Source organism: Mustelus asterias, chromosome 1, assembly GCF_964213995.1.
Source record: "Mustelus asterias chromosome 1, sMusAst1.hap1.1, whole genome shotgun sequence".
Classification (NCBI taxonomy): domain Eukaryota; kingdom Metazoa; phylum Chordata; class Chondrichthyes; order Carcharhiniformes; family Triakidae; genus Mustelus; species Mustelus asterias.
In genome coordinates this window covers 96,308,050-96,335,458 of record NC_135801.1, presented here as the reverse complement: position 1 = coordinate 96,335,458, position 27,409 = coordinate 96,308,050, and the positions used below count along the sequence as shown (strand labels likewise).

Below are 27,409 nucleotides of genomic sequence, written 5' to 3'. Positions count from 1 at the left end.
GCTGCATTTTAAATTTGTAAAAATGTGCCGCATTTTAAAATAGTGCTAATGCCAATTTACACTTTTGCTCATATTATCACACAGGCTTGCACTTGGGGACAACGATTGAATACAAATTTCATGAATGCCACACAATATAAACTGGTGAAGGGATCACTTCTGGCAGATATTTTATTAACAACACTAACCATTCAGAATACCAGAAATGATAGAAACTGATGCAGGTTAACTCTTAAAAAAATACTGCACTACTTTGAAAAGGCCTATTTTATGTGTTCTCCCAATAGTCCTGCTTCTACATAATGGTTGAATTAAATTTGGATTCGTTTTCTACAATGGGAAATATCCTAACATCTTGTTTTTCATTCTCTAGGATTATTGGATTTTCATAAACCTCAAGGGACTTGGTTTGTTTTCCCACTCTGTCACTATTTTCATCATCAGTCTTGCAACACTTACACTTTCCAAAGCATTGAGTGGAACAACATCGTGTAACATTCCGTACCATTCTGTCCCAGGGGGTCAGGGAATGCATCCAAAAGGGAAGGAAATTCCAGGTTCGTAGTACCTTTGGCAAGAACCTTGGACACTTTATTTGCATAAGGTTGACAACAATTACGATGACTATAACAATCAAGATAGGTACACCTACTCCAACCAGAACCTGCCAACCAGCAACTGATAGCCCAAATATAATTAGAGGGAGCATGACAAAGCACAAAATCAGGTAGGCGACTGCAAACCACCTATACTTGGAAGTGTGAGTTCCCAGTGCTTTAGCCAGACGAATCGGAATCCGCATGAATGGTATGGGGTACCAAATGATGATTCCAGAAATATTGAAAAAGAAATGGCACAAAGCAATCTGCAAAGATACAAAAAAAAAGTTAATGTACTATTCTGAACCTTAAATGTAAAACATTTAAAATATACTTGTATACGTGAGTGATTCTGTGCTTTTGGATTGATAATCCATAAAAAAGATACAGCTACAAATGCATTCAAAACCAAAGTGAAATTATTTTATTCCTCATTTCCTTTGATTTAAAAGTGGCTTGTAATATTTATATCAAGTATATTTGAAATTTGTTTTTGTAGCTGCAAACCTTTTCTTGGGTTTTTAAACTATTTATTGGGATGGTCAGTGTGTTACAGTGTTTGTGGAATTGAAAGATGCTTGGTTTTATTACTTGCTTATATAGAATCATAGAATTATATGGCACAGAGGGAAGCCATTTTGCTTAACCTCCCTGTATTGACTATTTGAAAGAGCTATCTAATTAGGCCCACTTCCCTGCTCTTCGAACATAGCCCTACGCATTTCTCATTTTCATGGATTTAACCAATTCTCTTTTGGAAGTTATTACTGAATCAGCTTCGACCACCATCTCGGGCTGACCCGTGTGTATAGACAGTTAATTCTTATTCCCTCTATCTAGACCCTTCATTGCTTTTGAACCTAGTTAGCTGGTCTCAGAGGAATGACAACTGAGGCTGCTACAGGTGACGTCAGTAATCCTGGAGGATGGGAAGAGCCCTGATTGTCCCTGTGACAAAATTGTCAAATGAAAGAGTGAACACTTGAATGAAACACCACAGCTGTTCCTCACTATTAGTTAGCAGATTTGGAAAAGGAAGTATAAGGGAGAAAATTGGAGATGAAAAAATATTTTTAAAAAATAGCAAAATGTGAAAAACGAGTAGAGGCTTGATTTGACTGATGACCTTTTAAATTCATTCTCAGAAGGTAGACTAGCATTTATTCTCAGGCCATTGTTGCTCTGAGACTCCTTGTTGCTCTGAGACTATGGTGCTGGATTGCCCTCTTGAACAGCTCCGTAGCTTCCACTTCACAAAGCAGTTAAGAGTATCTCACTCGAATCACATCTCGAGGTCAGTCCAGGTGATGAAAGCATGTTTTCTTTCTTACAGAGTTTGGATAGCTTCATTCAGTCAACTTTGCTGATACCATGGGATGGATTTTCCCACAAAATTATTAAGTGTAATTTTGGGTGAGAAAACTGGTGCAGAGAGGGGTAGGGCCTAAAATTGCCAGCAAGACCAGCTTCACACAGGTTGGGCGCTGTATTCAGTGAAATTGAAGAACCCCTACCTCCCTCGACGGACATTGGGAACCCCCCCCCCCTGCAATTGAAGGCATGTTTTCCCCCCTCCCAACATAAATCGGGGCATTGGGACCCTCCCAATGTTTGTGGAAGCTGTTTGCCTCCACAAACAGAGACGAGGCATGAGGCCACACCAGGGGGATCAGAGGCCATTGAAGCTCATGGGTGGTCAGGGACATGGCACCTTGGCACTGGCACAGTGCCAAGGTGACGGGGGCTGAGGGATTGGGGCATGAAGGGGGCAGGGCATGAAGGGGGAGGGTTATGGGGGCAGGGCCTGAACTCTCCCCCTTCATGCTCTGCCCCCTTCATGCCCCAACCTCTCAGGCCCCGTCACCTTGGCACTGGCACAGTGCCAAGGTGCCATGTCCCTGACCACCCATGAACTTCAATGGCCTCCGAGTCCCCTGGTGTGGTCTCATGCCTGGTCTCTGTTTGTGGAGGCCAGTTGTGATTTGTGCGGAGTTCCCGCTGCATCCGAGGGTCGGGGATTCTGGGAGCAGGGACAATTGTCTAAACATATTTAAATGAATATTTAAATATGCTACACCCTGCCCTCACTGGGTATAACGAGATTACATTTGGGCGCAAATTCAAATTCTTTAAATTCAAATCCCTGGATTATTCATTAGACCTCTGGATTATACATTCAATAATTGCTACACTTCTATTTTCTAATAAAACAATAACCAATTAAACTAAATCAAATGAACAGAGGGACAAATGAAAGGTGCAGCCCCTTAAAGAGATATAGCTTTAAACAACAAAAGGAATCACAAAAGAATGTTAAAACGTTAAACCAAAATGCGATTAAGGGGGTTGATAAGGCTAACTGCTACACTAGTGCACTAAATATAAAATTGTACACAATTAATCTAATTGATATATTTGATTACCTGCAAAGAGTTAGCTAAAGTCTCTCCTGGGCTGGCAAGAGCAGCTATAATAGCCGTTGTAGTTGTGCCTAGATTGGAACCCAGTGTGAGAGGGTAGACTCGCTCGATACTTATCACACCAATTCCTGCCAGAAAATGGAAAAGATTAGTAAAGTAGTTTTTGAATTATAACAATATTTTCATATAAAAATGTATTCCTCAAACCTACCGACTAACGGTGTAAGAGCTGAGGTAAAAATAGAGCTGCTTTGGACAATAAAAGTCATTCCAGCACCCACTGCGATGGCTAAATATCCAGTTAACCAACCAAATGGATGTTTGAAATCTGCAAAAGGATTGGAGTTAAATGAGTGAGAAGTCTTCAAAAGTGTGGCTGTATCCACATTTAAATGATTCTTAAGTAATAAATACGTCACAAACTATTGATATTGTCACACGTAAATTAGACAAGACTGAACTCTACTATAAATATTCATACACTTAAAAATCAAGTTCACAAGAAAGCAAACAAATTGTATAACTGTGAAACAATTGCTTTACTAATCATCTTTTTTCATAACATATATGTTTTTTAATATCAAGTGCAGTAGAATTACATTTTTATTACAACAGGAGTCTCTGATCAAGATCAGATTTTTCCTATTTATTGCACATTTTCTAGTAGTTAGTATAAAAGGTTGTGCAATGAAACCACAAAAATATCTTGGTCCAGATTGTTAAATATCATTTATAACATTCCTATTAAAGAAAGAACAGATTTATCTAAATAACTGCTGAATTCTAACTGCTATAAAGAAAAATACTGGTAGAATTACTAGGGTTGCTCATAGAATCCCTTCTGAATCATAGAATCCCTACAGTACAGAAGGAAGCCATTCGGCCCATCGAGTCTGTACTGACCACAATCCCACCAGGCCCTATTCCCGTAACCCCACACACTTACTCTGCTAATCCCCCTGACACTAGGGTCAATTTAGCATGGCCAATCCATATAACCCACACTTCTTTGGACTGTGGGACTGTGGGAGGAAACCGGAGCACCCGGACACGGGGAGAACATACAAACTCCACACAGACAGTGACCCGAGGCTGGAATTTAACCTGGGACCCTGGCGCTGTGAGGCAGCAGCTAACCACAGTGCCACCGTACCACCCTCAAAGAGCATCAAAGTTTCTTTACTCCCTGATAATATAGAGAACCATTGTTTATATTGGAGTGCTATCATAAGCACAAGTTAGTATATATAAAAAAATAATCACCAAAACATTTTCAGGAATGTTGTCTGAGCAGTTAGCTGGCAAAGCTGATCCTTTATAAAATATGTCCCTGGTTTTCAATCTGCTGATGTCAATGGAATCAAAACCAGAGAGAGGCCAGATTCTCTTACCTTGCAGCTGGGATTCTCCAGTCCCGCTGCAGTGAACGGAGATTTGGCAGTGTGCCAACCTCCCCATCCTTACTGGCAGTGGTGACGGGGTGTGAACAGCTGGAGAATTCTGGCCAGGGTCTCTTAATGGCAGGAACTTGGCTCACCAGATTACTGTCCAGGTAAAATTGTTGAAAATTATCCCAGTTGTTTTGGTGATTTTCTTTTAAATACAACATTTTACTGAATGGTAACACTAAAAAACTACCCAATTTATTTTAATAATAATTATTCACAAATGTTAGCTCCATTGTTCACAATTCTAGAAAACTATCACAATATAAAGTGTAGGTTTACCATGCCTTAACACTGAGGAATTTGCCTCTTCCAAGACAACTTTGACCAAATTCCCCACAATGTTCAAATATGCTTAGATTGCAAAGTATTTATTGTATCAGTGAAAAATATTTAAACTTAGCACGTTTGGAAGTGCTAGAAGCAGCAAGTGATTGAGGAGAGAAATCTATATATTATACAAATACAAAGTGTGAATTAATATTAACTTATCCCACACTATGCATATCTACATTGGTGAATTGAAAGAAGTTTTTCTACTTACCAGTGTTAATAACTTTTTTGATAACTGTAGCAACTTGTCCTTTTAACATAGAGTTGAGAAGTTTAACAATGAGTATCAAGCAGGTACACAGGATAATCAAAGCGGCTGCAAGGAGGATGAGGCCAACCCCTAAATCAGATATGGTTGTGTTCACAAATATATGATTACCTTAAAACAAAAGAAATAAACCAGAAATGTTATATGCAATGCCGAGGTAATAATTCATGAATGAACAAATATCTCATGTTCCCAAATAGCCTAATGTCCAGCATTATAAAAGTGTAGGAACTCCATAATTTAATATTTCATTAATTATGACAAATATGGTACATAGATCAGTAGCTTGCATAAATATATATCCTTATCATATGTCTCAAGGTGTTTCACAGGAGTCTAATCAGTTGAAAATTGACATTGAGACAAATAAGTAAACGTGAGATCATGTAAACAAAAGCTTGACCAAAGAAGTAGATATTAAAGAGCATCTTAATCTGCAGGGCAGAATTTAATATTTCCAACGCGGGTCCCGTCCATCAGCTGGTGCACTGATAGAAAATCAGGATCTCTTCTGTTGGGCAGATCTGATCTAATTAAGTGCACTGGCCAGAGTAAGGGTTCCCCTGCAATTTAGGATCCTGGTGCCCAGTTATCAGAGGCAAGGGTTGGTTTGCAGTAGCCCCACTTCCTGATGCTGAATCCACAGACTGCCTGGCAATGAGGGGACCAATCACCCCACCCCCATAAATATGCCACCGGCAGCCCAGACAGGGTTGCTGGGCAACATTCGGGAAGCATGGGAAAGCCATGTGACTCCCATTTAATCGCCAAACTACCACTAAATTCTGGTGGGCTCAGAAATAGTTGATGTCCATTGGTTCTTTAATGAGGCTAACTGACATCCTGCCACAAGCGGGTCAGCTTCCTACATTAGGCCCTTCCCACCTCCGATTGAACTGGATTAAATTCCGCCCACAGTATTTCTCCCTCGCCCTATAATATACTGAATGGGTATGTTTATTCAGTCCTTGTTAGAAGCACAAGCCCAGTTCTGATGATCAAGTTGCAATCAATTGGTTTGTTGATAATGGTACATCTTTCTTACGATGATATAGAAGGAATTGATTACTGACTCACATTTTTCAATGTTTATTGTTTGTGATACATTTTTTAGAGTCCATGTGTTGTTGCCTTCAATCCAGCAAAATTCAGGTGATGTGCAATTAATTTCACTGGGCACAGTCACATTTTTCTCTCCCTGTAAGACACAAAAATTATGTAAAATCAGTCATGCTCTTTGCAAATTCACATTATCTGAAACTGAACACAACCCACATCATCATTACCAAATGCTAAGGAGCCAATTGTCCTGCAAAGTAATTTTGTTAATTAAACCAAGAACAGTACACTATCTAATTCTATGTGCTCTGCTCAAAGGCAGGTCCCTGGCTCATTGTCGTTTGATACTTCATCTTGAGGCGCTCTTCTTTTTGACAACCAGTCTGTATATTAAGTTCAGGTAAAATTTAAAATTTATTTATTAGTGTCACAAGTAGGCTTACATTAACACTGCAATGAAGTTACTGTGAAAATCCCCAAGTCGCCACACTCCGGTGCCTGTTCAGGTACACTGAGGGAGAACTTAGCATGGCCAATGCAATATGGTTCAGTGTCATTTTATGGTTTACTTCACAGCCAACTATCATTCGCCATTGTTAAATCTGTTGCACTGTAGGTTTTTAATGGTGGTGCTGAGTGCATCTGTAACTGTCCCAAGCTTGCAACAAAACTATGTGGATTGGTAAAATTTTGGCCCAAGAGCTGCAACATCAGAGGTTCGGTGAGATGTGTCATTTGTCTGCTCTGTTCAGGTCTTGTTCAAAACCCCAGGGACAGAGTTATTTGAATAAAAGCAGCAGCACCCACACCATTGATTACACAACAGACCACTAACCTGGCTGGAACGCAAGGATTTCAGAGCAGAAACTGGCTGAGGAAAGGGAGGCTCAGGCTCAGCTGACACAGGTCACCAAAGACTAAGATTGCTACATTCCTAAGAGCAACTGATTATTGCAATCGGTTAGTAAGATATTGGACATAAACAGCCATAGTATGTCAAGTACACCTGCTTCATGCAAGCGTACTTTCCATCATTTGATGTAAATTGGACAGCAATGGTAGAATTTCCAGGGAAGAGGTCTGGTACCTCAGCAGCCCAAACACCAATAAGACATCATATCCCCTTCAACCACCCCCGCTTCTCAGTCTGCTCAGAATTCCTCAGAGTCGCCAGAGAGACAGTAACAGGTTCTGTCCCAAATTCCTCTCCCACACCCAAATTCCATTAATTTTGGGCCAGTGTACCAGTGGCTGTGGCTTCTTCCCATGATCTGCTGTACCATTTTATCAGCTCCTCTTAATAATAAATTGTTGCCAATTTTCCTGATTATGCTTGGATAAAACGGTTGCTAAATTGAACAAAATTTGGAAGCTTTTTGTCATTGTTGGTCATTAATTATATTCTACACTTCTTGTTCACTTACCATACTGGATGCAGTCTTGCACCAATCCTTAATGAGGCTTTTATTTGCTGCTGATGAATCTCCTGTTGCTATATCATTTATTACAGATTTATCCAGCTGAAATGAAATAATTTTAAATAATTTAAACATCTAATCAAGACAAAAGCATTGTGTCATTTTTGTTTAAATCTCAATGTCGATGAATTCAACTGGATTTTTAAGAAATCATTCTTGGCATGAGATCCAAGCAATGGCCACCAGCAATGCAAACCATTATTGGCCATGTCCAACTGCCCTTGAGAAGTGCAGTTTTTGTATAACTAAATGTCTTGTTTGGGCATTTAAGAGTCAGCGAGGTTGGTGTGGGACTGGTGTCACATACGGGCCAGATTGGATAAGGAAAAACCAGATTTTCTAACTGAAGGGACAATAGAAAGCCTGCAACTTCATGGTCGCTGATACTGAAACCAGTTTTTTTTAAATCCAGATTTTAAAAACATTTGAATTTAAATTCTCAAGCTTCCATGTAGGATCTGAAATCATGTCATTGCTAGAACAACAGCAATGGTGTCTTTAATGCAGTAAACTGTCCCGAGGGCTTCACACTGGTGTTATCAAACAAAATTTGACACTGAGCCATATGAAAGACATATTAGATTAGGTCAAAAGTTGCTCCATGTGGTGTCTTAAAAAAACATCTTACAGGAGTAGAGAGAGACTTGGAGAGGGAAGTCCATGGGTGGAATTTTCCAGTCCCATTTGCACGAGACCAGAAATTCCCATCCGATGTCAACAGACCTTTTAATGGTCCATCAAATTTTCCAATCCCGTCCTTGTAGATTCCTGCAGTGAGGGGGACTGGAAAATTTATGCCCATGCCTCTGTCTTAGTATAATAATCACTTCAACTACTGAGCCCAACCTTTGACTATAGAGTCTACAGTGCTTCACACAAGATAGAATTACAGAATAATTACACCACAGAAAGAGGCCACTCAGCCTGTTGTGTCTGCATCAGCCCACTGCAAAAGCAACTCAAATAGTCCCAATTCCCCACCCTTTCCCTGTAACCCTGAAAATTATTTTCTCTTAAGCCAATTATCCAATTCTCTTTCGAAGACAAAACTTGAATCTGCCTCTACCACACTCTCAGGAAGTGCATTCTCAAATGCATCCTATCCGCTTGTGTGCAAAAAAGGTTTTTCCTCCTATTGTTCCTTTTGTTAATCACCTTAGATTGATACCCTCTCTTTCTGAATCCCTCCACCATTGAGAACCGTTTCTCTCCATCTACTCTTGGCCAGGTTCCTCATGATTCTAAAAGTTACTATTAAATCTTCTCTCAACCTTTTCTTCTCCAAGGACAGCAGCTCCAATCTATCTATCTCCAATCTATCCACAATATTTTCAAGTTTTGTGCCATCTATGAACCTTGAAATTAAACCCTGTAGACCCATATCTTGGTCATTAATAAGTATCAAGAAAAGAGTCCATTCACTGACACCTAGGAAACCTCATTATAAAACTTATTCTTGTCCAAAAAACAGCCATTTACCACTACTCTCTGTTGCCTAACACTCAGCCAATTTCATATCCATACCGTTACTGTCCCTTTTACTTCATGAGCTCTAACTTTGCTGACAATATCCACTAAAAGATCCCAACTGATACTTGACCCATCTGATACCCCAGGACCAAATCCAGCAATGACTCCTTCTTTGTTGAACTGGAAACATACTGATATGGAAAATTCTCTTGAACACACGCTTGACACTTGCTCACCTCGGCCCCTTACACCATTTCTATCTCATTATCCATTACTTCCTAAATTCCCCCATTATAACTATTCTATTATTCTTGTACATCCCTGTATTTTCCTGGCAAACTTGTTCCAGTACACCTTACCCACTAGTTGGAGGCCTATAGAATCATCCAGCAACGTAACGGTATTTTTATTGTTTCTTAGCTCTAACCAAATAGATTCTGTCCTATATTTTACCTATGTGAGATATCCTCCCTCTCCAACACTGTGATGTTCTCCTCAATCAGTACTGCTACCCTTCTTCCTTTCCTTCCCTACCTTCCTGTACACCTTGTTTCTGGAATAATGAATGTCAGTTCCTGCCTTCCTTTGTGCCAGGTCTAGATTATCATCACAACATCATTTTCCCAATGGTTCTCTACACCAGCAGCTCACAACCTTATTTGCCACATTCCACACATTCACATATATGGATAGTCTCCCTAATTTAGACTTTATTACATTCCCTCTTAATCCAATCCCACCTAATACCTTGCTATTTCCTAATCTAGTGCTGTCTGTGCACCTTGGTGTTCATTTCTAATTATACCTCCCAGCTCTCATATCACAGTTTTCTTTTGATCGAAAGGTAGGAGTTAAGGAAATATAATTTTAAAATAATGACACAACATGCTTGACATTCCATATTTCATCACAGAGAATTGCAGAGATTTTAGCTAGGAGAGATTAATCATGGTTAGCAGGAGTGACTTCAGTGCAGGGGGAAACATAATCAGCAAAGAGAAGAAACTAGAATTTTGGATTGAGGAAATTGCAATAGACTGCACAAGAATTTTGAGGCTTAACTTAATGAAACCATTGAAGCATTAGTGGTGTTTACTGCAAGTGGTAAATGCTGTGCAGCCTCCTTAGTTATTTGAAACAAGAAGTTACAGTCAAGCAGCTCGAAAGCAACCTGCAAAACCTGAGGTATATAACCTGTTTGCTAATGTTGAAATAGTTTCAACCCTACACGGAATTCTCTGCTTTAATCTCGGGGTAACCATTTTGCCTGTGATCAGTATATAATTGGATTTATTCAGCTAAGTCGAAGAGTCTCTCTTTCTCCCCAAATATGCAATATAATTTTTCGAAAAACCATCTTTTTATACAACTCCCCGTGTTCACATGAAAAACAAATGTCCTGCTCATTTCAGTCATCAATTTTATGAGCAGAGCGATGTGTGGAAAAGCAAAGTTTTCTTAAGGAATTTTTTACTGATTTCACGATTGACTACAAACCTCTCATAAGAAGTGTGATGTCAAACAGAACTTGGATATGAGTAGAAGTATATGAAAAAAGAATCGGTGTAATATCTCATGGCTCCTGTAACATTGGGATGCTCCTTCAGCACTGCCCTGCAACCTGATTATGTCATCAAATTTCTGTAATGGGGCCTGAACTTCTGACTCAGAGGCAAGAATGCTAACCCTGAACTGTACAGTGATTAAAATTATCTGCACTTGATATAAGCTATAATAAATTTGCTCCTATGTTTTACTTCAACTCACTGATACAGCAGTATGCTTAATTAGGTTCAACTGCAAGATAATCTGAACAATGTTTTGCAGTTGCTTACTTGCTGGGAGTTAGAGGAACTCCATGTAAAAGTAAAACAATTTAATAAAGTCATTTTCTAAAGCACATTCGGATGATTTTCTCCATCAGAGTGCTTCTGAAACAGTTTCTGGATGCATTGGGAAATAAAAGAGGCTGAAGCCTGATATATCAGCTTTTCGTCCCTTCTCCACTGTCAGGGTATTTCCAGGCCTTTCCTCCATGTGTGAACCTGGGCCTGAGAGGTTCAGGACCAGGGTTGTGAAGGAAATCAGGTGGGAGGACATTTCTGGCCTTTTCATCTCCAGTTCTTCCCATGTGATCTCAAAAAGATACTGTTGGGTTTGCACTGGGACCTCCTCAGTCTGATAGTGTATGGGAGCAGCCTGGAGAAGAATTACACATAGAAAATAAAAGCAGGAATAAGCAATTTGGCCCTTCGAGCTTGTTCCGCCATTCCTTTTGATCATAGCTGATCATCAGGCTAGATAAGCTTTAACCTTTTCCAAGCAGGATCCTTGGGCCTTCCCAGCTATGGTTCTCCAGCAGCAAAAAGAATATCGCTCAAGACTATTGGCCAGGGCAGTAGCTGCAGAAACGAGAACCTACAGTAGCCTTCCTGCCTTTACACACAGTTCCACTGCAATGATTCCATTATCATTGTGTTGCAATAGCTTACCTGTATGATAAGTTTTGTGAAGGGGTCAGTAATGACTTTTAGCATATCTGGAGCATCTTCACCACTCTTGATATCAAATGATTCAACAATAATGTGAGTGAGATAAAACAGATAGCCAGAGGCGGCTTCAATTGGTAGCAGGATGAGCACTGAGAGCCAATTAAAGAAATCGTGCACCGTCGCACCTGCAAAGGCTCTAGAAAGAAAATAAAAATAGTTATTGCATTCTTAATCCTAATTATACATGCAAGCAGGATGTCCAATGTACCTTTTGGGTACATGCTATCAGCAAACACTGACAATCCAGCCAACACATTTAAGCAGATGGGTGTTTTAATAGCATTTAAAATTCTTTCTTACTAGTTTGTCCTGTTAGATTTGTGTGGGCCTGAGGTTTGGAAAACGTGATTTTAGGAAGCATTTCCACATCATTTAATCAATGATAAATCAGCATACTATTTGTCTGTTAATTGCTGCAATTTGTGATTTATGGGAATATTAATTCAAGTATTATGGGATGGTATATTTTCACTCTGCCTGGGCAAACCTGAGTTCATAAGCACATAGGAAAGCGAAAAGGAACAAAGGCACATGATGCCACATCTCTGTCTCTTACAATATCCAAGGCCATTTGGAGATTTTTTTCAAGGATAGCAGGACGAGGACAAAAAGATGGAAATCTCTATCCAGCAAGCTTCAAGGTCATTGACTATTTACATTGCCCAAGGCCTCTCAGGTTGCATCTCTGCACTAATTTCTACTGACAATTATTTTACAGACATATAAATGTGACAATATAACTGCAACTGAAATTGCATCACAAGGGGCTGAGTTGTATTATTGCTAAGAATGTACATCACATAAAGGAAAGAGATGGACTTTCAAAGACAGTTTTGATTTCTCCGGATTTATATTTTATAACCATTGTTATACTGCCAACATTGTTTTCTTTTTAATAGTGAGCTGCTCACCTTTTCTGATACTTCACATACATTTCAAGTTATCACATGATCCAAATCAACCTTTTCTCTAACAAATCTTAGAATCTTATATTTCCCTATATTAATTGCATGACTCATTTCTCTGCTCACTAATTGAACTTGTTAAGAGCTTTCTGAATTTGACATTCAGCATTTGCCATTGCTCCCAGTTTGTTTTCAGCTTAAATTTGGACACTTGGAACGCAATTACCTCTTCCAAATCATTTACACCGAATGAATTATTTTCATGGTTTGTAACGAAGGGTCCTCATTAATCTGAAGCATTATTAACTTTCTCTCTTCACAGATGCTGCCTGACCTGCTGAGTATTTCCTACATTTTCTGTTTTTATTGATTTCCAGCATTAAAGTAATAGCAACAACCTCCTTGCTTTTATACACTTAGCCTCTATTTATAATGCCAAATACCTTGAATGCTTTTCTTAAACAGCCTTCTCAACTAGTCCTGCCACCGATAAAACCTTGTTCCAGTCAAACCCAGGTCACTCTGCGCCGGAACCTCCCTTTACATCATACTATTTAATTTTGTTACCTTTCCTTGTTCCTTTTACCAAAATTAATTACTTCACATTTCTCTCTGTGTTAAATTACTCTGCCATTCGTCTGACCATTTCTCCAGTCCATGTCCTGCAGTTAATATCATTGGAGTCATCCTCCCCCATCCCAATAACAGAAGGTAACTCTTAAAACCAATTGAGCATCCTCTTACTGCTATAAAAAGGGGGGATGGGTGGTGTGTTAACGCACCTTCTGAATTCACTTCGGTCTCCGGATTGCATGAGGGCCACGATAGTGTTGGTGACTGAGGTGCCGATGTTGGTTCCCATTATCACAGGGATGGCGGATCGCACTCCCAGCACTGTAAAGCAACAGCGGGGATGAAGATTAGAGAGACAGGCAGAGACAAGCTAGGTTCTGAATCATTGCAAAAACAAAGGGACCTCTCCAAGGGTCAGCCTAACGGTGGACTCGGGGTTAATGTTTGGGGGGAGCACTGTGTACTTACAGCCAGAGGACACCATGCTGACAACGATGGAGGAGGAAGTGCTGGAACTCTGCACCAGAACCGTGACCAGGATTCCGATCACCAGCCCAGCCACTGGGTTAGCGAGGACAGCGTTATCCTTGAAAATATCCCCGGCAGCTTTACCTGCAGGACAAGAGGGAGGAACAGAAAGGATGAAGTCTGCTCTGATGGAAAGTTGTCTTTGAACCTCCCCCGGTCCTCCTTGCAAGTACACAGGAAATAATTGGGGGGGGGGGGGGGGGGGTCCAGAAGCAGACCCTAGACCCCAAGAAGAAACCAAAGATCTCACCTCCCACCAGCTGGAAAGCTGAGCTCAGGATATCCAGTGAACAAACAAACATGTAGAGCAGTCCCACAAGCAGAGCGATTTTCGACACGGCTATCAGCACACGAAGAACTTTCCGCGTCGTGTTCAGGTCTGCCAACAGGAAGATGGATTCTTACTATTGTTGTTAGTTATTGTCAGGACATTCTGCTGATGCCCGGGTGCGGGAATGTGTCTCTAAAGCGGAGATTGAGGGGGGAAACATGTACCTGCCCACTTGATGCCAACATCCTCGAGTTTGGGCAATGCCCAGGGATCGTCCGGCTCCTCCTTCACCAGGGTGACGGTGGAATAACCGGGGATCAACCCCGGTTCACCAGCGGATCCTGTAGAGAGAGAGCAAGGTGAATCCACAGGAGTGGGACCGAGCAGAAACAGCTGGAGTGGCCCGCAGGGGGCTGGCACACCAGAAGGCTGGTGTTGGAACATCACTTACCATTCATTGATGTCTTTCTCCCGAGTTCCTCAGTCCCAGAGCTGCTCCGTGAACCCTCCAACTCATCCCGAGGAGGAGCCATGGTCTGCAAGGTACAACGTTCAAATATTGCACTTGAGCTTTCAACATCCATCATTCTACACCAGACTTTCCACTGTTAAAAGGCGAGAAGAACCTAAAGAATCACTTTCCCTAAACCTGCTTCCCCTGCACAATCCAGATGTGGCGTCCAGATGCAAACCAGAGGTATTTTTGAAAAATCAGTTTTGTTCCCGGAACAGGCTTAAGAAAGTATTCCCAAAGGGTAGACTTATCAATAAAGATTGTTTTTCAAAGCCCCAGTGACAAGTGGACCAATTGGATGTTGTTACTGCATTTCAAGAATGCAAAGCCAAAAGTAGATGCAGAATTAGCAAAAATGCATAATAATAATAAAAGCAAAATACTGAGGGTGCTGGGAATCTGAAATAAAGACAAAAAGTGCTGGATAAACTCAGCAGGCCTGGCAGCATCTGTGGAGACAGAAACAGTTAATGTCTGACCCTTCTTAAATATATGGCATATATAACTTCTAAGTAAAATTCTAAAGGCATTTAAACAAACATCAAATGTTAGTCTGGAATAGATAATTAAGCGATTGAATGCTAATTCATTAGTTTCTACCAGTTGACTCTTGCTTACCGGATCCTTGCTGGTAGAAGACAGAGAATGCAGCAATGTTGAGTAAAGGAAACTTTCTCTACATTGCCACTGTCTAGGTTATATAGAGCATGGCAGGGGCAAAGTCTCTCAGTGACAGAGAATCACGTACTACACCACAAACCTCCTGCCTGACAAATTACCTCAGTGAACCTTTGTAATATTTAACTATCGCAAAAATCTATTCAGAATAGCAACTATATTGCTTTAGAGATATAGTGACATAAGGTATGGTTAAATTCCATCAGCCTTTCAAGATAAAGTTATGAAATGTAGCTTTTGAATAAAGTATGGATTTGTTCTCCATCACATGATTAGCCGGGTGGTTTATCTGGTCATGGGTCTATATATGTATTCTATGTTAACTCTGCTTCAATATTTTACTTGGAACGAAAATGATTGAATTCCTTGGATCAATTCAAGAGCAAAACCCGATTATGTCCCACCCAGCAAGAAACACACATGCAAAAGGAACAGGATCTCCACCTGCTGCCTTATTGGAATGACTTTTCCACAGCTGCTTTGGGGCACACACTAGAATTATTTCAAACAATGAACAAAATATTTGAATAAGTGCCACCTGCTTGCTATAGGATCCTTTGGAGATAATTGGGTTGCACCACCATTTTTGGTACCATAGGATAAACTTTCCCAGCAACTTGTGATGCCAACAGGCGAGAGGGAGCCTTCACTAGAGCTATTCCAGTACTTCCCTGATAGCTTTGACAAAGGGTCATCTGGACTCGAAACGTCAGCTCTTTTCTCTCCTTACAGATGCTGCCAGACCTGCTGAGATTTTCCAGCATTTTCTCTTTTGGTTCCTTCCCTGATAGTTGCTGGTTGTCGTTTCAGGCTATCAGTTGACATGTGGGCATTTTTTGGGCTGTTATCTGAATCTGGAAATATTATATTGACTGCTGAGAGAAATATTTTGCTGGTGTTTTGCCATTTTTTGCTTGCTTTCTAAAGGGTTTTATCATTGGTCACATATTATATGACAGAGCCGCCTTTGGATTTAGAAGACAAGGTTGAGCAAAAGGAAGACAACAAAGAAGAGGAACAGCTCAACATGAAGGGTGAGAAGGAGGGCATTGTGCAGGTGGCCACAACAATTCTTCGAGGAGCACTTATTCTGCATGAACTTCACAAAGAAGTCTGTCACTGAGAAATGTCATCTGCTGTATTCTCACACCATGGCACAGACCTCTCTAGTAACCAGAAGGCTGAAGTAATAAACCAGTAAAACATGAATCCAGATGGAAATTAAACTCTGTTTAAAAAAAATCTTGATATAAAGTTTATATTAGTATGACTGACTGGTGAGCTTTTGGGTTGCAATCAATGGTTTACCAGGAAGGAAAACTGCTGGCCTTACCCACTGTAGCCTATCCACGCAAATGTGAATGATTCTTTATTGTCTCTGAAGTTTCTCAGCAAGCCACTCATTTGGAGCAAACGACTAAGGCAACTTGGGATGAGCACCAAATGTGACATCCACATCCCAAGAATTAATTAAAATGTCTGAACAGGTTTCAAAAGCTATGATTCAGCTGATCCTGGATGTCACTCTTAATATTTTTCTGACATGATCAATTCCATGTGAAATCTGCTTAGATGTATTGATATAATAATAGATGGCTTTATTAACTAATAATTGCCTGTAATTTTCTAGAGAAAGCAGAAGTGATGGCTTGTTTGCACAGGAATGCAAATCAAATTTTAACAGGTCCATATATTTTTGAAAATCACATATATTACATTTTCTGTGATATTAGTTGTGTTGCTAACATGCTGCAGCCGTGTATTATGACAATTTTTATTTTTGGCACATGGGTTTCATTTTTTCCTGTTTGACTGCAATTGCTGAGTTGGAAACTCCCACAATGGCTGGATTTAGCACCCCTGTGTTAGATAAGAGCTTGTGAATAATTTCACTGTCTGTCACAAAAGACATCTTTCCCCACTATATAAGTTTATTATTGAATATCGAGTTATACAAAGAAGAATTAAAAATATCAAAACTTGTCAAGCGTGGTTCTGTGCATTGTTTTCTTTTTACTGAACAGAAAAAGTCATAGGAATTAAATTGATACTGTGGAATATTGGATAACGCCTTAAATGAAATAGTGCGAGAAGAATTTTAGGAAAACCTTTATAAATTGGTAGTTATGCCACACCCTAATTTCAGGCGATAGGTTTTAGATAATTGCCAAACCTTATAAAATATCTGAATCTCTTATTTCTTGGTAGATTATTTTATTATTCACCAAGGATAAATCATCATTTGTGTTATAAAATGGGGTTCATGCCCTTTTCGGTATCTCCTCTAGGTCCACTCAACATGGTTAAAGGTAATAGCTATCAGCTGAAGTTTTGTAAAGTTGCAGAGGTTAAAGATGAGTCTGAGATGGAGGTTGTAGAAATGGATGTTTAGTTATAATATTGCTGCCCAAATGAATTAATAAATGGGAATAACAAGAAAAGCAAATTAGAAAGTAAAAGCAACTTGGGAGAACAGTAAAATAAAAGTCAAACTTCAAGATTCCTATGACTTGATTAAACATTCCCAGCAGATGGCACTTTTCTCTGCACTTTCTGAATGCACATACACTACAAGGAATAATGCAGAAAAGATTAACCTTTTCCTAGTTTCCTTTATATCTATTCATTAGAATGCAGGAAGAAATTTTCAAAACAATTCAGATTTCTATCATAATGTTGAGAATGTTGTGACTTTCTGATCACTTCTCTGTGTTTCTTTGCTTATTATGTTTTTCTTTATCATCTCCTTTTCTTTTCTGCCATTTTCCTTTCATTTCCATTCCTTCATTTGCTCTGTTTTACCACCAGCATTTCTCTCCTTTTCTACTGTTTTTTTTTCTTTTTGACTTTTGGCTGTTTCTCTAAATTTTCTTTCTGTTATGTTTCTTTGAACATAAAATGAACAAGACATGATTCGGAAGGATTTTTGCCTAAAGAGTTTGTGTGTGTGTAAAAGACCCTCCTTCCCACCAACTGCCCAACCCAACACAGATTTAAATGATAACTTTTAAAATTTTACAAAATGCAGCTGGAGGAATATCTGGGTAAAAGTTAATGTTTTAAGTTTATTTATTAGTCACAGAAGGCTCACATTAACACTGCAATGAAGTTACTGTGAAAATCCCCTAGTCGCCACACTCCAGTGCCTCTTTGGGTACACTGAGGGAGAATTTAGCATGGCCAATGTATCTAAACAGCACGTCTTTCGGACTTTTGGAAAGAACAATTAGATATGATTAGATGTCAAGAAAAATAATTGATTCATGTCACAGACTAGATACATTTTCTAAAGTTTTGTTTGAATTAGCTCCAATCTCCAGATTGATTTTCTATCACTCCAAGTTTCCGAATTCCAAGATAAACAGCATAAACATGTCAACTGAATGTTATTGGAGAAAATTGCCTGGGGTGGTCGCTTGTCAGGACAGTTAAAACATTAGGGTGGAAATGATACAGAAAGAATGCAAGGAAGCCTCAGGCATGACCCCACACAGAGAAGACTGAATTAAGAGCAGCCTTTTGGAAAACATCAGGTCTGTTTCAACTCTGCTGCCCACATCCTACCTTGCATCAAATCTATTCAGCATCATCCTGTCTTTCAGATCCACGTTTACTCCCAGTCCTCCAGTACCTACAATTTAAATCTTTTCATGAGTTCACCTCTCCCTATCTCTTTAACCTCCTCCTGCCTACAAACCATCCCCACAATCTCTCAAACTCTCCGGGGAAAATTTTCCCGTTCCTTGCACCTTGGAAATCGTAGCGGGCGAGGGGCGGACCATGACCTTGGACGAGATTTTCTGGTTTCGGGGCTAGCGCGGCCCGAAAGCCTCACCGTCCATCTCTGAAACTCTGGCCTCTTAAGCATCACTACATTTCTTTGTTCCACTACTGTGTGACTGTTCATTCAGTAATCTAGGCCCCATACTCTGGAATGCCCAATCTAAACACCTCCAATTCTTTCTGCTCCTTTGACAGCCTCCTCAAAATCCACCTCTTGACTAAGTTTTGTTCACCTTTCATAACATCTGCTTCTTGGACTCTTTTTTCAGTCTTATTATACCTCTGGGTGCTTTGGTAACATTGTTAAAGGTGCTATATAAATGCAACTTAATTATAGGTCTGTTTTAGGGACAGAGCTTCACAAAACTTTTTAAGTATATTAACAGTGGCTTTCGGCTCATTGGGTAATTAGATACCTAAAAGATTGTGCAAGGATCAGTGTCTTAATATAATTATATCTTATGGTGCTATGTGTCATTCCATAGTTGATCTATAAACATTAATAGAGCATTAACGTAGCTTACTAGCTGCTATAAATGGCTTGATATTGATTACCTTAGCTAAAAAATACAGTAAATGTTAATCGAGACCTTAAAAAAATGCATTACTTTGTAAATTTGTCAATTGAAGTTCATCCTTTTAAATCATTTTCACTTATCTTACACTACTGTAGTAAAGAAGGCACTATAATCAGTTTCTACAGCAACAGTCCTGTACAATATGGTCATTACAAAAACTTGGCTTTGATTATTGCATATGCAGCGTTCACTGTAATCATTGTGGTAACTTCTTCTGAGACAGTCCCTCAGAGTCGAGGATGATTTGCTTCCACACTAAAAACCATTTCTCAAGTAGCTGAGGAGTCCAATGCACAACTGTCCAGAGGGGCAATTTCTTCACACAGAGGGTGGTGAGTGTCTGGGACAAGCTGCCAGAGGTAGTAGTAAAGGCGGGTACAATTTTGTCTTTTAAAAAGCATTTAGATAGTTACATGGGTACGATGGGTATAGAGGGATATGGGTCAAATGTGGGCAATTGGGATTAGTTTAGGGGTTTGAAAAAAAAGGGCGGCATGGACAAGTTGGGCCGAAGGGCCTGTTTCCATGCTGTAAACCTCTATGACTCTATTACAGTCTCTGTCACAGGTGGGGCAGGTGTGGTCGGAGGAATGGGTGGGTGGTGTGCCCGGGCTGCCAAGTGCTCCTTTCACTGATGACGCTTGGTTTCAATTGCTTTTGGTGATTAAAAACAAGGTGTTTAGTTCTTTCCCAGATATTTTTCCTCCACTTTGGGCAGTCTTGGGCCAGGGATTTCCAGGTGTCGGTGGGAATATTGCACTTTTTCAAGGAAACTTCGAGGGTGTGTTTGAAGCATTTCCTCTGTCCTCCTGGGGCTCACTTGCCTTGTCGAAGCTCTGAGTCTAATGTTTGTTTCAGCAGTTTCCAGTCAGGCCTGCATATGATGTGGCACATTCAGTGAAATTGAATGAGTGTGGCTAAGGATTTGACGTTGGGGATACCAGCCTGAGTGAAAACTCTAACATTGTTGTGCCTATCCTACCAATGGATTTGTAGGATCCTGCAGAGGCAGCACTAGTGATATTTCTCCAGGATTTAAGGAACCTACTGTCTATAGTCCATGGGCGGAATTTTCCCATCCTGCCCGTCACAGGAATCGTAGTGGGCGGGACATGGACCTCAGGTGGGATTTTCTGGTTTTAGGGTGAGTGCGGCCAGAAAATCCGCTGTACCATAAAGGAGGGCAGGTATCACTACTGCCCTGTAGACCATGAGTTTAGTGTCAGGTCTGAGGTCTTGGACTTCAATAATTCTCTTCATCAAGTGACCGAAGGCTGGGTTGGCAAATGGAAGGCAGTGTTGAATCTTGTTGTAGATGCTTGCCCCAGTTGATAGGCTGCCATGGTATGGAAAGTTGGTCACTTTGTCTGAGGCTTCGAAATGGATTTTGACAACCAGGGGACAGTGCTGTGTGGCAGGAGCAAGTTGGTAGATAATGTTTGTCTTAGAGATGTTTAGCATAAGGTCCATGCTCTTGTACACCTTGGTGAAGGTATTTACAATGGCTTGGAGCTTGGCCTCCGAGTGTGCGCAGATACAAGCATTGTCTGCAAACTGTAGTTCAATGACGGAGGATGGAATGACCTTGGATGTGACCTGCAGGCGGTAAAGATTGAACAGATTCCCATTTGTTCTGTAGTTTAGCTCCACTGCAGAAAGAAACTTTCTGAGGGTGAGATGGAGCATTGAAACAAGGAAGGAGGAGGAAAGGAGAGGTGGACCTGCAGGAGATACGCGCGGAGTGGAGAGAGGATAAATATAGCCCAGGGAGCACGGCCTATATCACTCACCTTCAGGAGGAAGAGCAGAGAGGTGGATCTGTGGGAAATAGGAACAGAACGGAGACGGCGGCATCCAAGGATCTGGAAATGCAACGTGAGCAGTGGAATCATCGGAAAGCTATAGGTTGATTGGTGGAGAGTGGTCTTGCCCTGCTGCAGGAGTAGAGGTCACAAGGGGGAGAGCTGATTGGTAAGTAGTGGGTAAATTGTTTCTCTCTAGTTTAAAGCCAGATTAAGGAAAGGTAAGAGTTCTAACTTTTTTAAAAATAACTTAAATAATTTTCTACTTAGCCAAAGTAATTGCAATAGGTAATACAAGAATAAGTCCGAAGATGTGTCAATTAGGTGGATTTGCCATGGTAAATGCTCGGAGTTACGGGGATAGGGCCTGAGAAGATGCTCTTTTGGAGAGTCGGTGCAGACTCCTTCTGCATTGTAGGGATTCTATGGAAGTTGGTGAAAGTAGAATTAGACAAGGTGATTAAGTTAAGTTAAGAGGAGTATCTTTTTAAAACTAAATAATTAAAAATGTTAGCAAGTAAGCCAAAGTACGTTAAGTTTAAGACATGGTAGGTGAGGTTAACCAAATGGAATGTGTGACCTGTCAAATTTGGGAAGTCATAGACCATACTGGTATCCCAGGTGAATGCATGTGCAGGAAATTTTCCCAACTGCAGAAACTTGTGATGAGATACTGTGGCATATCCGCAAGGTTGAGAGTTACATGGATATCACATTTAGAAAGGTGGTCACAGTGCAGCTCAAGGGACTGGAGAAAAGAAAGATGACCACCACACAGTCTAAGAGAAATAGGCGGATAGCGCAGCAACCCACTGGGGTACCACTCTCAAATCAAGTTTCCATTTTAGAAATGGCTGGGTGGCACGGTGGCACAGTGCTGCTGCCTCACAGCGCCAGGGGCCCAGGTTAAATTCTAGCCTCGGGTCACTGTCTGTGTGGAGCTTGCACTTTCTCCCCATGTCTGGCGTGGGTTTCCTACGGGTGCTCCGATTTGCTCCCACAGTCTAAAGATGTGCGGGTTATGTTGATTGGCCATGCTAAATTGACCCTAGTATCAGAGGGATTAGTAGGGTAAGTATGTGGGTTTACAGGAATAGTGCCTGGGTGGGATTGTGGTCGGTACAGACTCAATGGGCTGAATGGCCTCCTTCTGTACTGTAGGGATTCTATGATTCTATGAAGGGGGTGCTGGTTACTCAAGGGAGTGCAGCCAAAGCCAAGCTTCTGCCACGATAAGCAGTCTGACTGTACATGAGGGGAGGAAGAAGGAAGGAGGAGGGGTAGTGAAAGGGGATTCATTAGTTAAGGGAACAGACATGACTCCAGGATAGTGTGTTGCATTCCTGGAGCCAGGGTCAAGGCTGTCACTGAACGGCTGCAGGGCATCCTAAAGGGAGTAGCTGATGAGTCAGAGGACATGGTACACGTTAGTATGAATGATATAGATAGAATGAAGGATGAGGTCTTGCATCATAATTCAGGGAGCTAGGCATCAGATTAAAATGCAGGACCTCAAAGGTGGTCATCTTTGCATTACTCCCGAGGCCACATGCTAGCAAGTACAGAAATAGGAGAATAGGGCAGATGAATGTATGGCTCAGTAGCTGGTGCAGGAGGGAGTTTTATAGATTATTGGATCACCGGGACCGTTTCTAGGGAATCTGGGACATGTACAAGGGGGACTGTCTGAACCAGAATGGGACCAACATCCTTGTGGATGAGTTTGTTAGTGCTGTTGGGAGAACTTTAAACTAATTCGGCAAAGGGAGCATTAGTAAGATAGGTACACAGCATACTATAGTGAAGGAACTAAGACAAAGGGGGTTCAGCCATGTTGAATCTAAGAGAACAAGGCGAGGTTAGATGGCCTCTGCTTTAATGCTAGGAGTATTATAGGTAAGACCAATGAGTTAAGGGCATGGAATGGCACATGGAATTATGATATTGTTGCCAGCACAGGGACATGGTTGAGGGAGAGGCAGGGCTGGCAACTCAACATTCTGGGGTATAGGATCCTTAAGCGAGACAAGGGAGGGTGTAAAAGGGCAGGAGGTTGTGGTGGACCTCAGTTGTGCCTTTGTCCTATATGGACCACCGTTGTGTGTTTGTCATACCTGGACACATCCCCTCCCGGTTTGGTTCCTCCCCTCGGCACCTAGTATAAAGGTGGCTGTCCCCTCCCCCTTGTTCAGTCCAGGTCGGTTATTTGTTGGGATCTGCTCCTGATTCTGTTGTGAATAAAAGCCTACACTTGTATTGGCACACAGGTAGTCTTTCGCCTTATTGATAGCGCATCAATTTTATTCACAACAGTTGACCAACATGGAGCAGTTTCTAAAACCTGACAAGTTAACATTAGACCCTCAAGAGGTCGGAGCCTCTGATAAATTTGATCATTGGTTGGACTGCTTCGAAGCATTCGTCGACACCGCTACGGCCATCGACACCGACGACGCTAAACTCCACGTGCTCCGCGCCCGGGTAAGCGAAGCTGTCTACGGTATCTTCCGGGATGCTGCTACATACGCGGACGCTATCGAACTCCTAAAAGGGCAGTTTCGAAAGAGCCCTAACGTGGTTTACGCCAGACATCTCCTAACTACCCGCAAGCAGCAGCCAGGAGAATCGTGAGCCCAATTTCTGCGCGCCCTGCGGGTCCTAGCTCGAGCTTGTGACTGTAAGGCTGTTACAGCAGCTCAGAACACGGAGGACCTGATCCGTGACGCCGACGTTGCGGGCATTGAGTCTACTTACATTCGGCAGCGCCTGCTTGAACAAGATGGCCTGGATGTCTAAAAAACGGCCACGATGGCTGAAACGCTAGAAGCGGCCTCTCACAATCTCGGGTCCTACCCTGCATCCCGTTCTGTCGACGGCTCCACTGCGACGGCTGTTCCAGCAGGGCCCAAATGTTACTTTTGTGGCCTATCCAAGCACCCTCGGCGTCGCTGCCCGGCGAAGGATGCGATTTGCTCCGGATGCGGTAAGCTAGGCCACTTCGTTAAAGTCTGCCGGGCGAAGCCGCTTCCGAAGCCTCGTGGCGCCACATGTGTTCCGCGGGCGCAGCCATCTTTAATGCAGGCTGCGGCTGCGCGCAAATCGCCACCTTTAATGCGGTCACCAGAAGTGCGGGAATCGCCATCTTTGATGCAGTCACCGGATGCGCGGGAATCGCTATCGTTGAGACTGGCATCAAGACGTGCCGAGCAGGAAGCTTTATCCATGACGTCATCAGACGCGGACGAAGATGGATTCTTCCTGGATTCGACGGTGGCATCGATTTGCTTGGACCAGTCGCAGCCTCACCAACTCTCCAAGTCAATAATGGAGATCAAGGTAAATGACCATGCAGAAAACTGCCTGTTCGACTGCGGGAGCACAGAAAGTTTTATACACCCTCGCACAGTGCGTCAATATGCCCTTCCCGTGCAACCCTAGAGCCAGACCATCTCCATGGCCTCGAATTCTCACTCAGTGGAGGTCCTCGGGTGCTGTTTGGTGACGCTGACGGTACAGGGCACAGTCTATGAGCGTTTTCGGCTCCTCGTGCTGCCGCGACTCTGCGCAGCTGTACTGCTGGGGGTAGATTTCCTCAGCCATCATAGGAGCGTCACCCTGCAGTATGATGGCCCTTATCCCCCGCTCTCCGTCTGCAAGGCACCGTCATTACAGCGCCCCTCGCACACCACCTGCAGTCTCTCGACCCTCAAGATTACCCCCCCCCCCTTATTTGATAACCTTACCCCGGATTGTAGGCCTAAAGCCACCAAAAGTAGGGGCTATAGTGCGAATGACCGGGCCTTCATTCGGTCCGAAGTACAACGTTTGCTCAGGGAAGGGATTATCTAGACCAGCACCAGCCCCTGGAGGGCGCAAGTGGTCGTAGTTAAATCGGGGGAGAAACACCGCATGGTGATTGACTATAGCCAGACCATAAACAGGTATACACAACTAGATGCGTACCCTCTTCCCCGCATTGCGGACATAGTCAACCGCATCACGCACTATAGGGTTTTCTCTACGATCGATTTAAAATCGGCTTACCACCAGCTCCCTATCCGCTCGGAGGATCGCCCATATACTGCCTTTGAGGCGGACGGTCACCTCTACCAGTTCCTCCGAGTCCCCTTTGGTGTCACCAATGGGGTCTCAGTCTTCCAGCGGGCCATGGATCAAATGGTGGACCAGCACGGGCTACGGGCCACTTTCCCGTATCTGGATAACGTCACCATCTGCGGCCATGACCTGCAGGACCATGATGCCAACCTACAAAAATTCCTCCGTACGGCCACTCTCCTGAACCTCACATATAATGAGGCGAAGTGTGTTTTTCAGACACGCCGCCTCGCCATCCTTGGGTACGTGATAGAAAATGGTGTCCTTGGTCCCGACCCAGCCCGTATGCGTCCCCTTATGCAGCTTCCCCTCCCTACTACCCTCAAAGCACTGAGGAGATGCCTGGGCTTCTTCTCCTACTATGCCCAGTGGGTTCCCCGTTACGCGGATAAAGCCCGTCCGCTTCTAAAATCGACCTCTTTTCCCCTGGCGGAGGAGGCCCGTCGGGCCTTCGACGACATCAAAGTGGACATCGCAAAGGCCGCGATGCACGCTGTGGACGAATCCATCCCATTCCAAGTGGAAAGTGATGCGTCTGACTTTGCCCGAGCCACCACCCTTAACCAGAGGGGCCGTCTGGTGGCCTTCTTTTCCCGGACCTTACAAGGCCCTGAGATTCGACACTCCTCGGTCGAGAAGGAGGCCCAGGCCATCGTGGAAGCCGTCCGGCACTGGCGCCATTATCTTGCGGGCCAACGATTCACCTTAATTACGGACCAGCGGTCAGTTGCTTTCCTGTTTAACACCAGGCAAAAGGGCAAGATTAAGAATGACAAGATCTTGCGGTGGAGGATTGAGCTCTCCACCTACAGATACGACATCATGTACCGGCCTGGGAAGCTCAGTGAGCCCCCAGATGCCCTGTCCGTGGATCATGTGCCAGCGCCCAACTAGACCAGTTACAGTCCCTCCATAACGACCTCTGTCACCCGGGTGTCACCAGATTTTTCCACTTTGTCAAAGCCCGTAACCTGCCCTTCTCCCTCGAGGAAGTCTGGACGATTACCAGGCAATGCAGGGTCTGCGCAGAGTGCAAACCACAGTTCTACCGGCCAGGTAGGGCGCACCTGGTGAAGGCCACTCTTGCGTTTGAGCGCCTTAGCATTGATTTTAAAGGCCCCCTCCCCTCCTCTAACCGCAATGCTTATTTCCTGAATATCATTGATGAATACTCATGTTTCCCTTTTGCCTTCCCCTGCCCGGACATGACCACGGCTACAGTGATTCGGACCCTGAACACGCTCTTCGCCCTGTTCGGCCTCCCAGCCTATGTTCATAGTGACTGTGGGTCCTCTTTCATGAGTGACGAGCTGAGGCAGTACCTGCTCGCCAAAGGCGTTGCCTCCAGCCGCACCACTAGCTATAACCCCAGGGGTAATGGTCAAGTAGAGCGGGAGAACGCAACCGTCTGGAAGGCCGTTCTATTAGCGCTACGGTCTAGGGGCCTTCCAGTCAGCCATTGGCAAGACGTCCTCCCGGACACATTACATTCGATTAGGTCACTCTTGTGCACAGCGACCAATACGACCCCTCACGAGCGGATGTTTTCGTTTCCCAGGAAGTCCTCTTCGGGTACTTCGCTCCCGGATTGGCTGATGTCCCCGGGGTCCGTTCTGCTTCGGAAGCATGTCCGGACCCATAAGGCAGATCCTTTGGTCGAGGAGGTCCAATTGCTCCACGCTAATCCTCAATACGCTTATGTAGCGTACCCTGATGGGCGGGAGGACACGGTTTCTGTCCGTGACTTGGCACCCGCGGGTGCCCCTGAGGCCACCATGTCCTTCCGCCCCACGGTTCCCGGTGTTGTCCACTCGGAGACTGCTACGTCTCACTCTCCTTCAGTCCCTGTCCCCAATGTAGTGCGCCCAGAGCCTGTTGCAGCCCCCCACCTCTCAGCTCCGGTTCCCACTGTTCTCCATATGCCACCAGGGCCACTGCTCACTCCTCTCGCCCCTGTGTACAGCTCGCTTGAGTCGCCGGAGCCGTCGCCACGCAGTACCCCGACGACTGGATGGGACGATGGATCGGTCCGCTTCA

General features: G+C 43.1%; 1 protein-coding gene across 1 annotated transcript; it reads right to left on the bottom strand.

Annotated features, from left to right (window-relative positions):
- Window positions 1-295: 295 nt before the first annotated feature.
- On the bottom strand, window positions 296-14,485 carry LOC144508878 (sodium-dependent phosphate transport protein 2B-like). Its single transcript, XM_078237127.1, has 12 exons — window positions 14,353-14,485; window positions 14,126-14,242; window positions 13,881-14,009; window positions 13,571-13,714; window positions 13,312-13,423; window positions 11,565-11,760; window positions 7,549-7,644; window positions 6,143-6,263; window positions 5,009-5,176; window positions 3,231-3,347; window positions 3,023-3,147; window positions 296-865 (listed from the first exon to the last, which is right to left on the bottom strand). Exons 1-12 carry the CDS (start codon window positions 14,483-14,485, stop codon window positions 296-298), a joined length of 2,028 nt encoding a protein of 675 aa, XP_078093253.1.
- Between the last annotated feature and the right edge of the window lie 12,924 nt (window positions 14,486-27,409).

Bases quoted from the DNA above. Each gene is read 5' to 3' on its own strand.
- LOC144508878 (XM_078237127.1), bottom strand. From the start codon at position 14,485: ATGGATGTTGAAAGCTCAAGTGCAATATTTGAACGTTGTACCTTGCAG. The intron at 14,243-14,352 runs GTAAGTGATGTT...CTCTCTCTACAG, and splicing joins GAGAAAGACATCAATGAATG to GATCCGCTGGTGAACCGGGG. The intron at 11,761-13,311 runs GTGCGTTAACAC...TTTTCTTTCTAG, and splicing joins GACCGAAGTGAATTCAGAAG to AGCCTTTGCAGGTGCGACGG.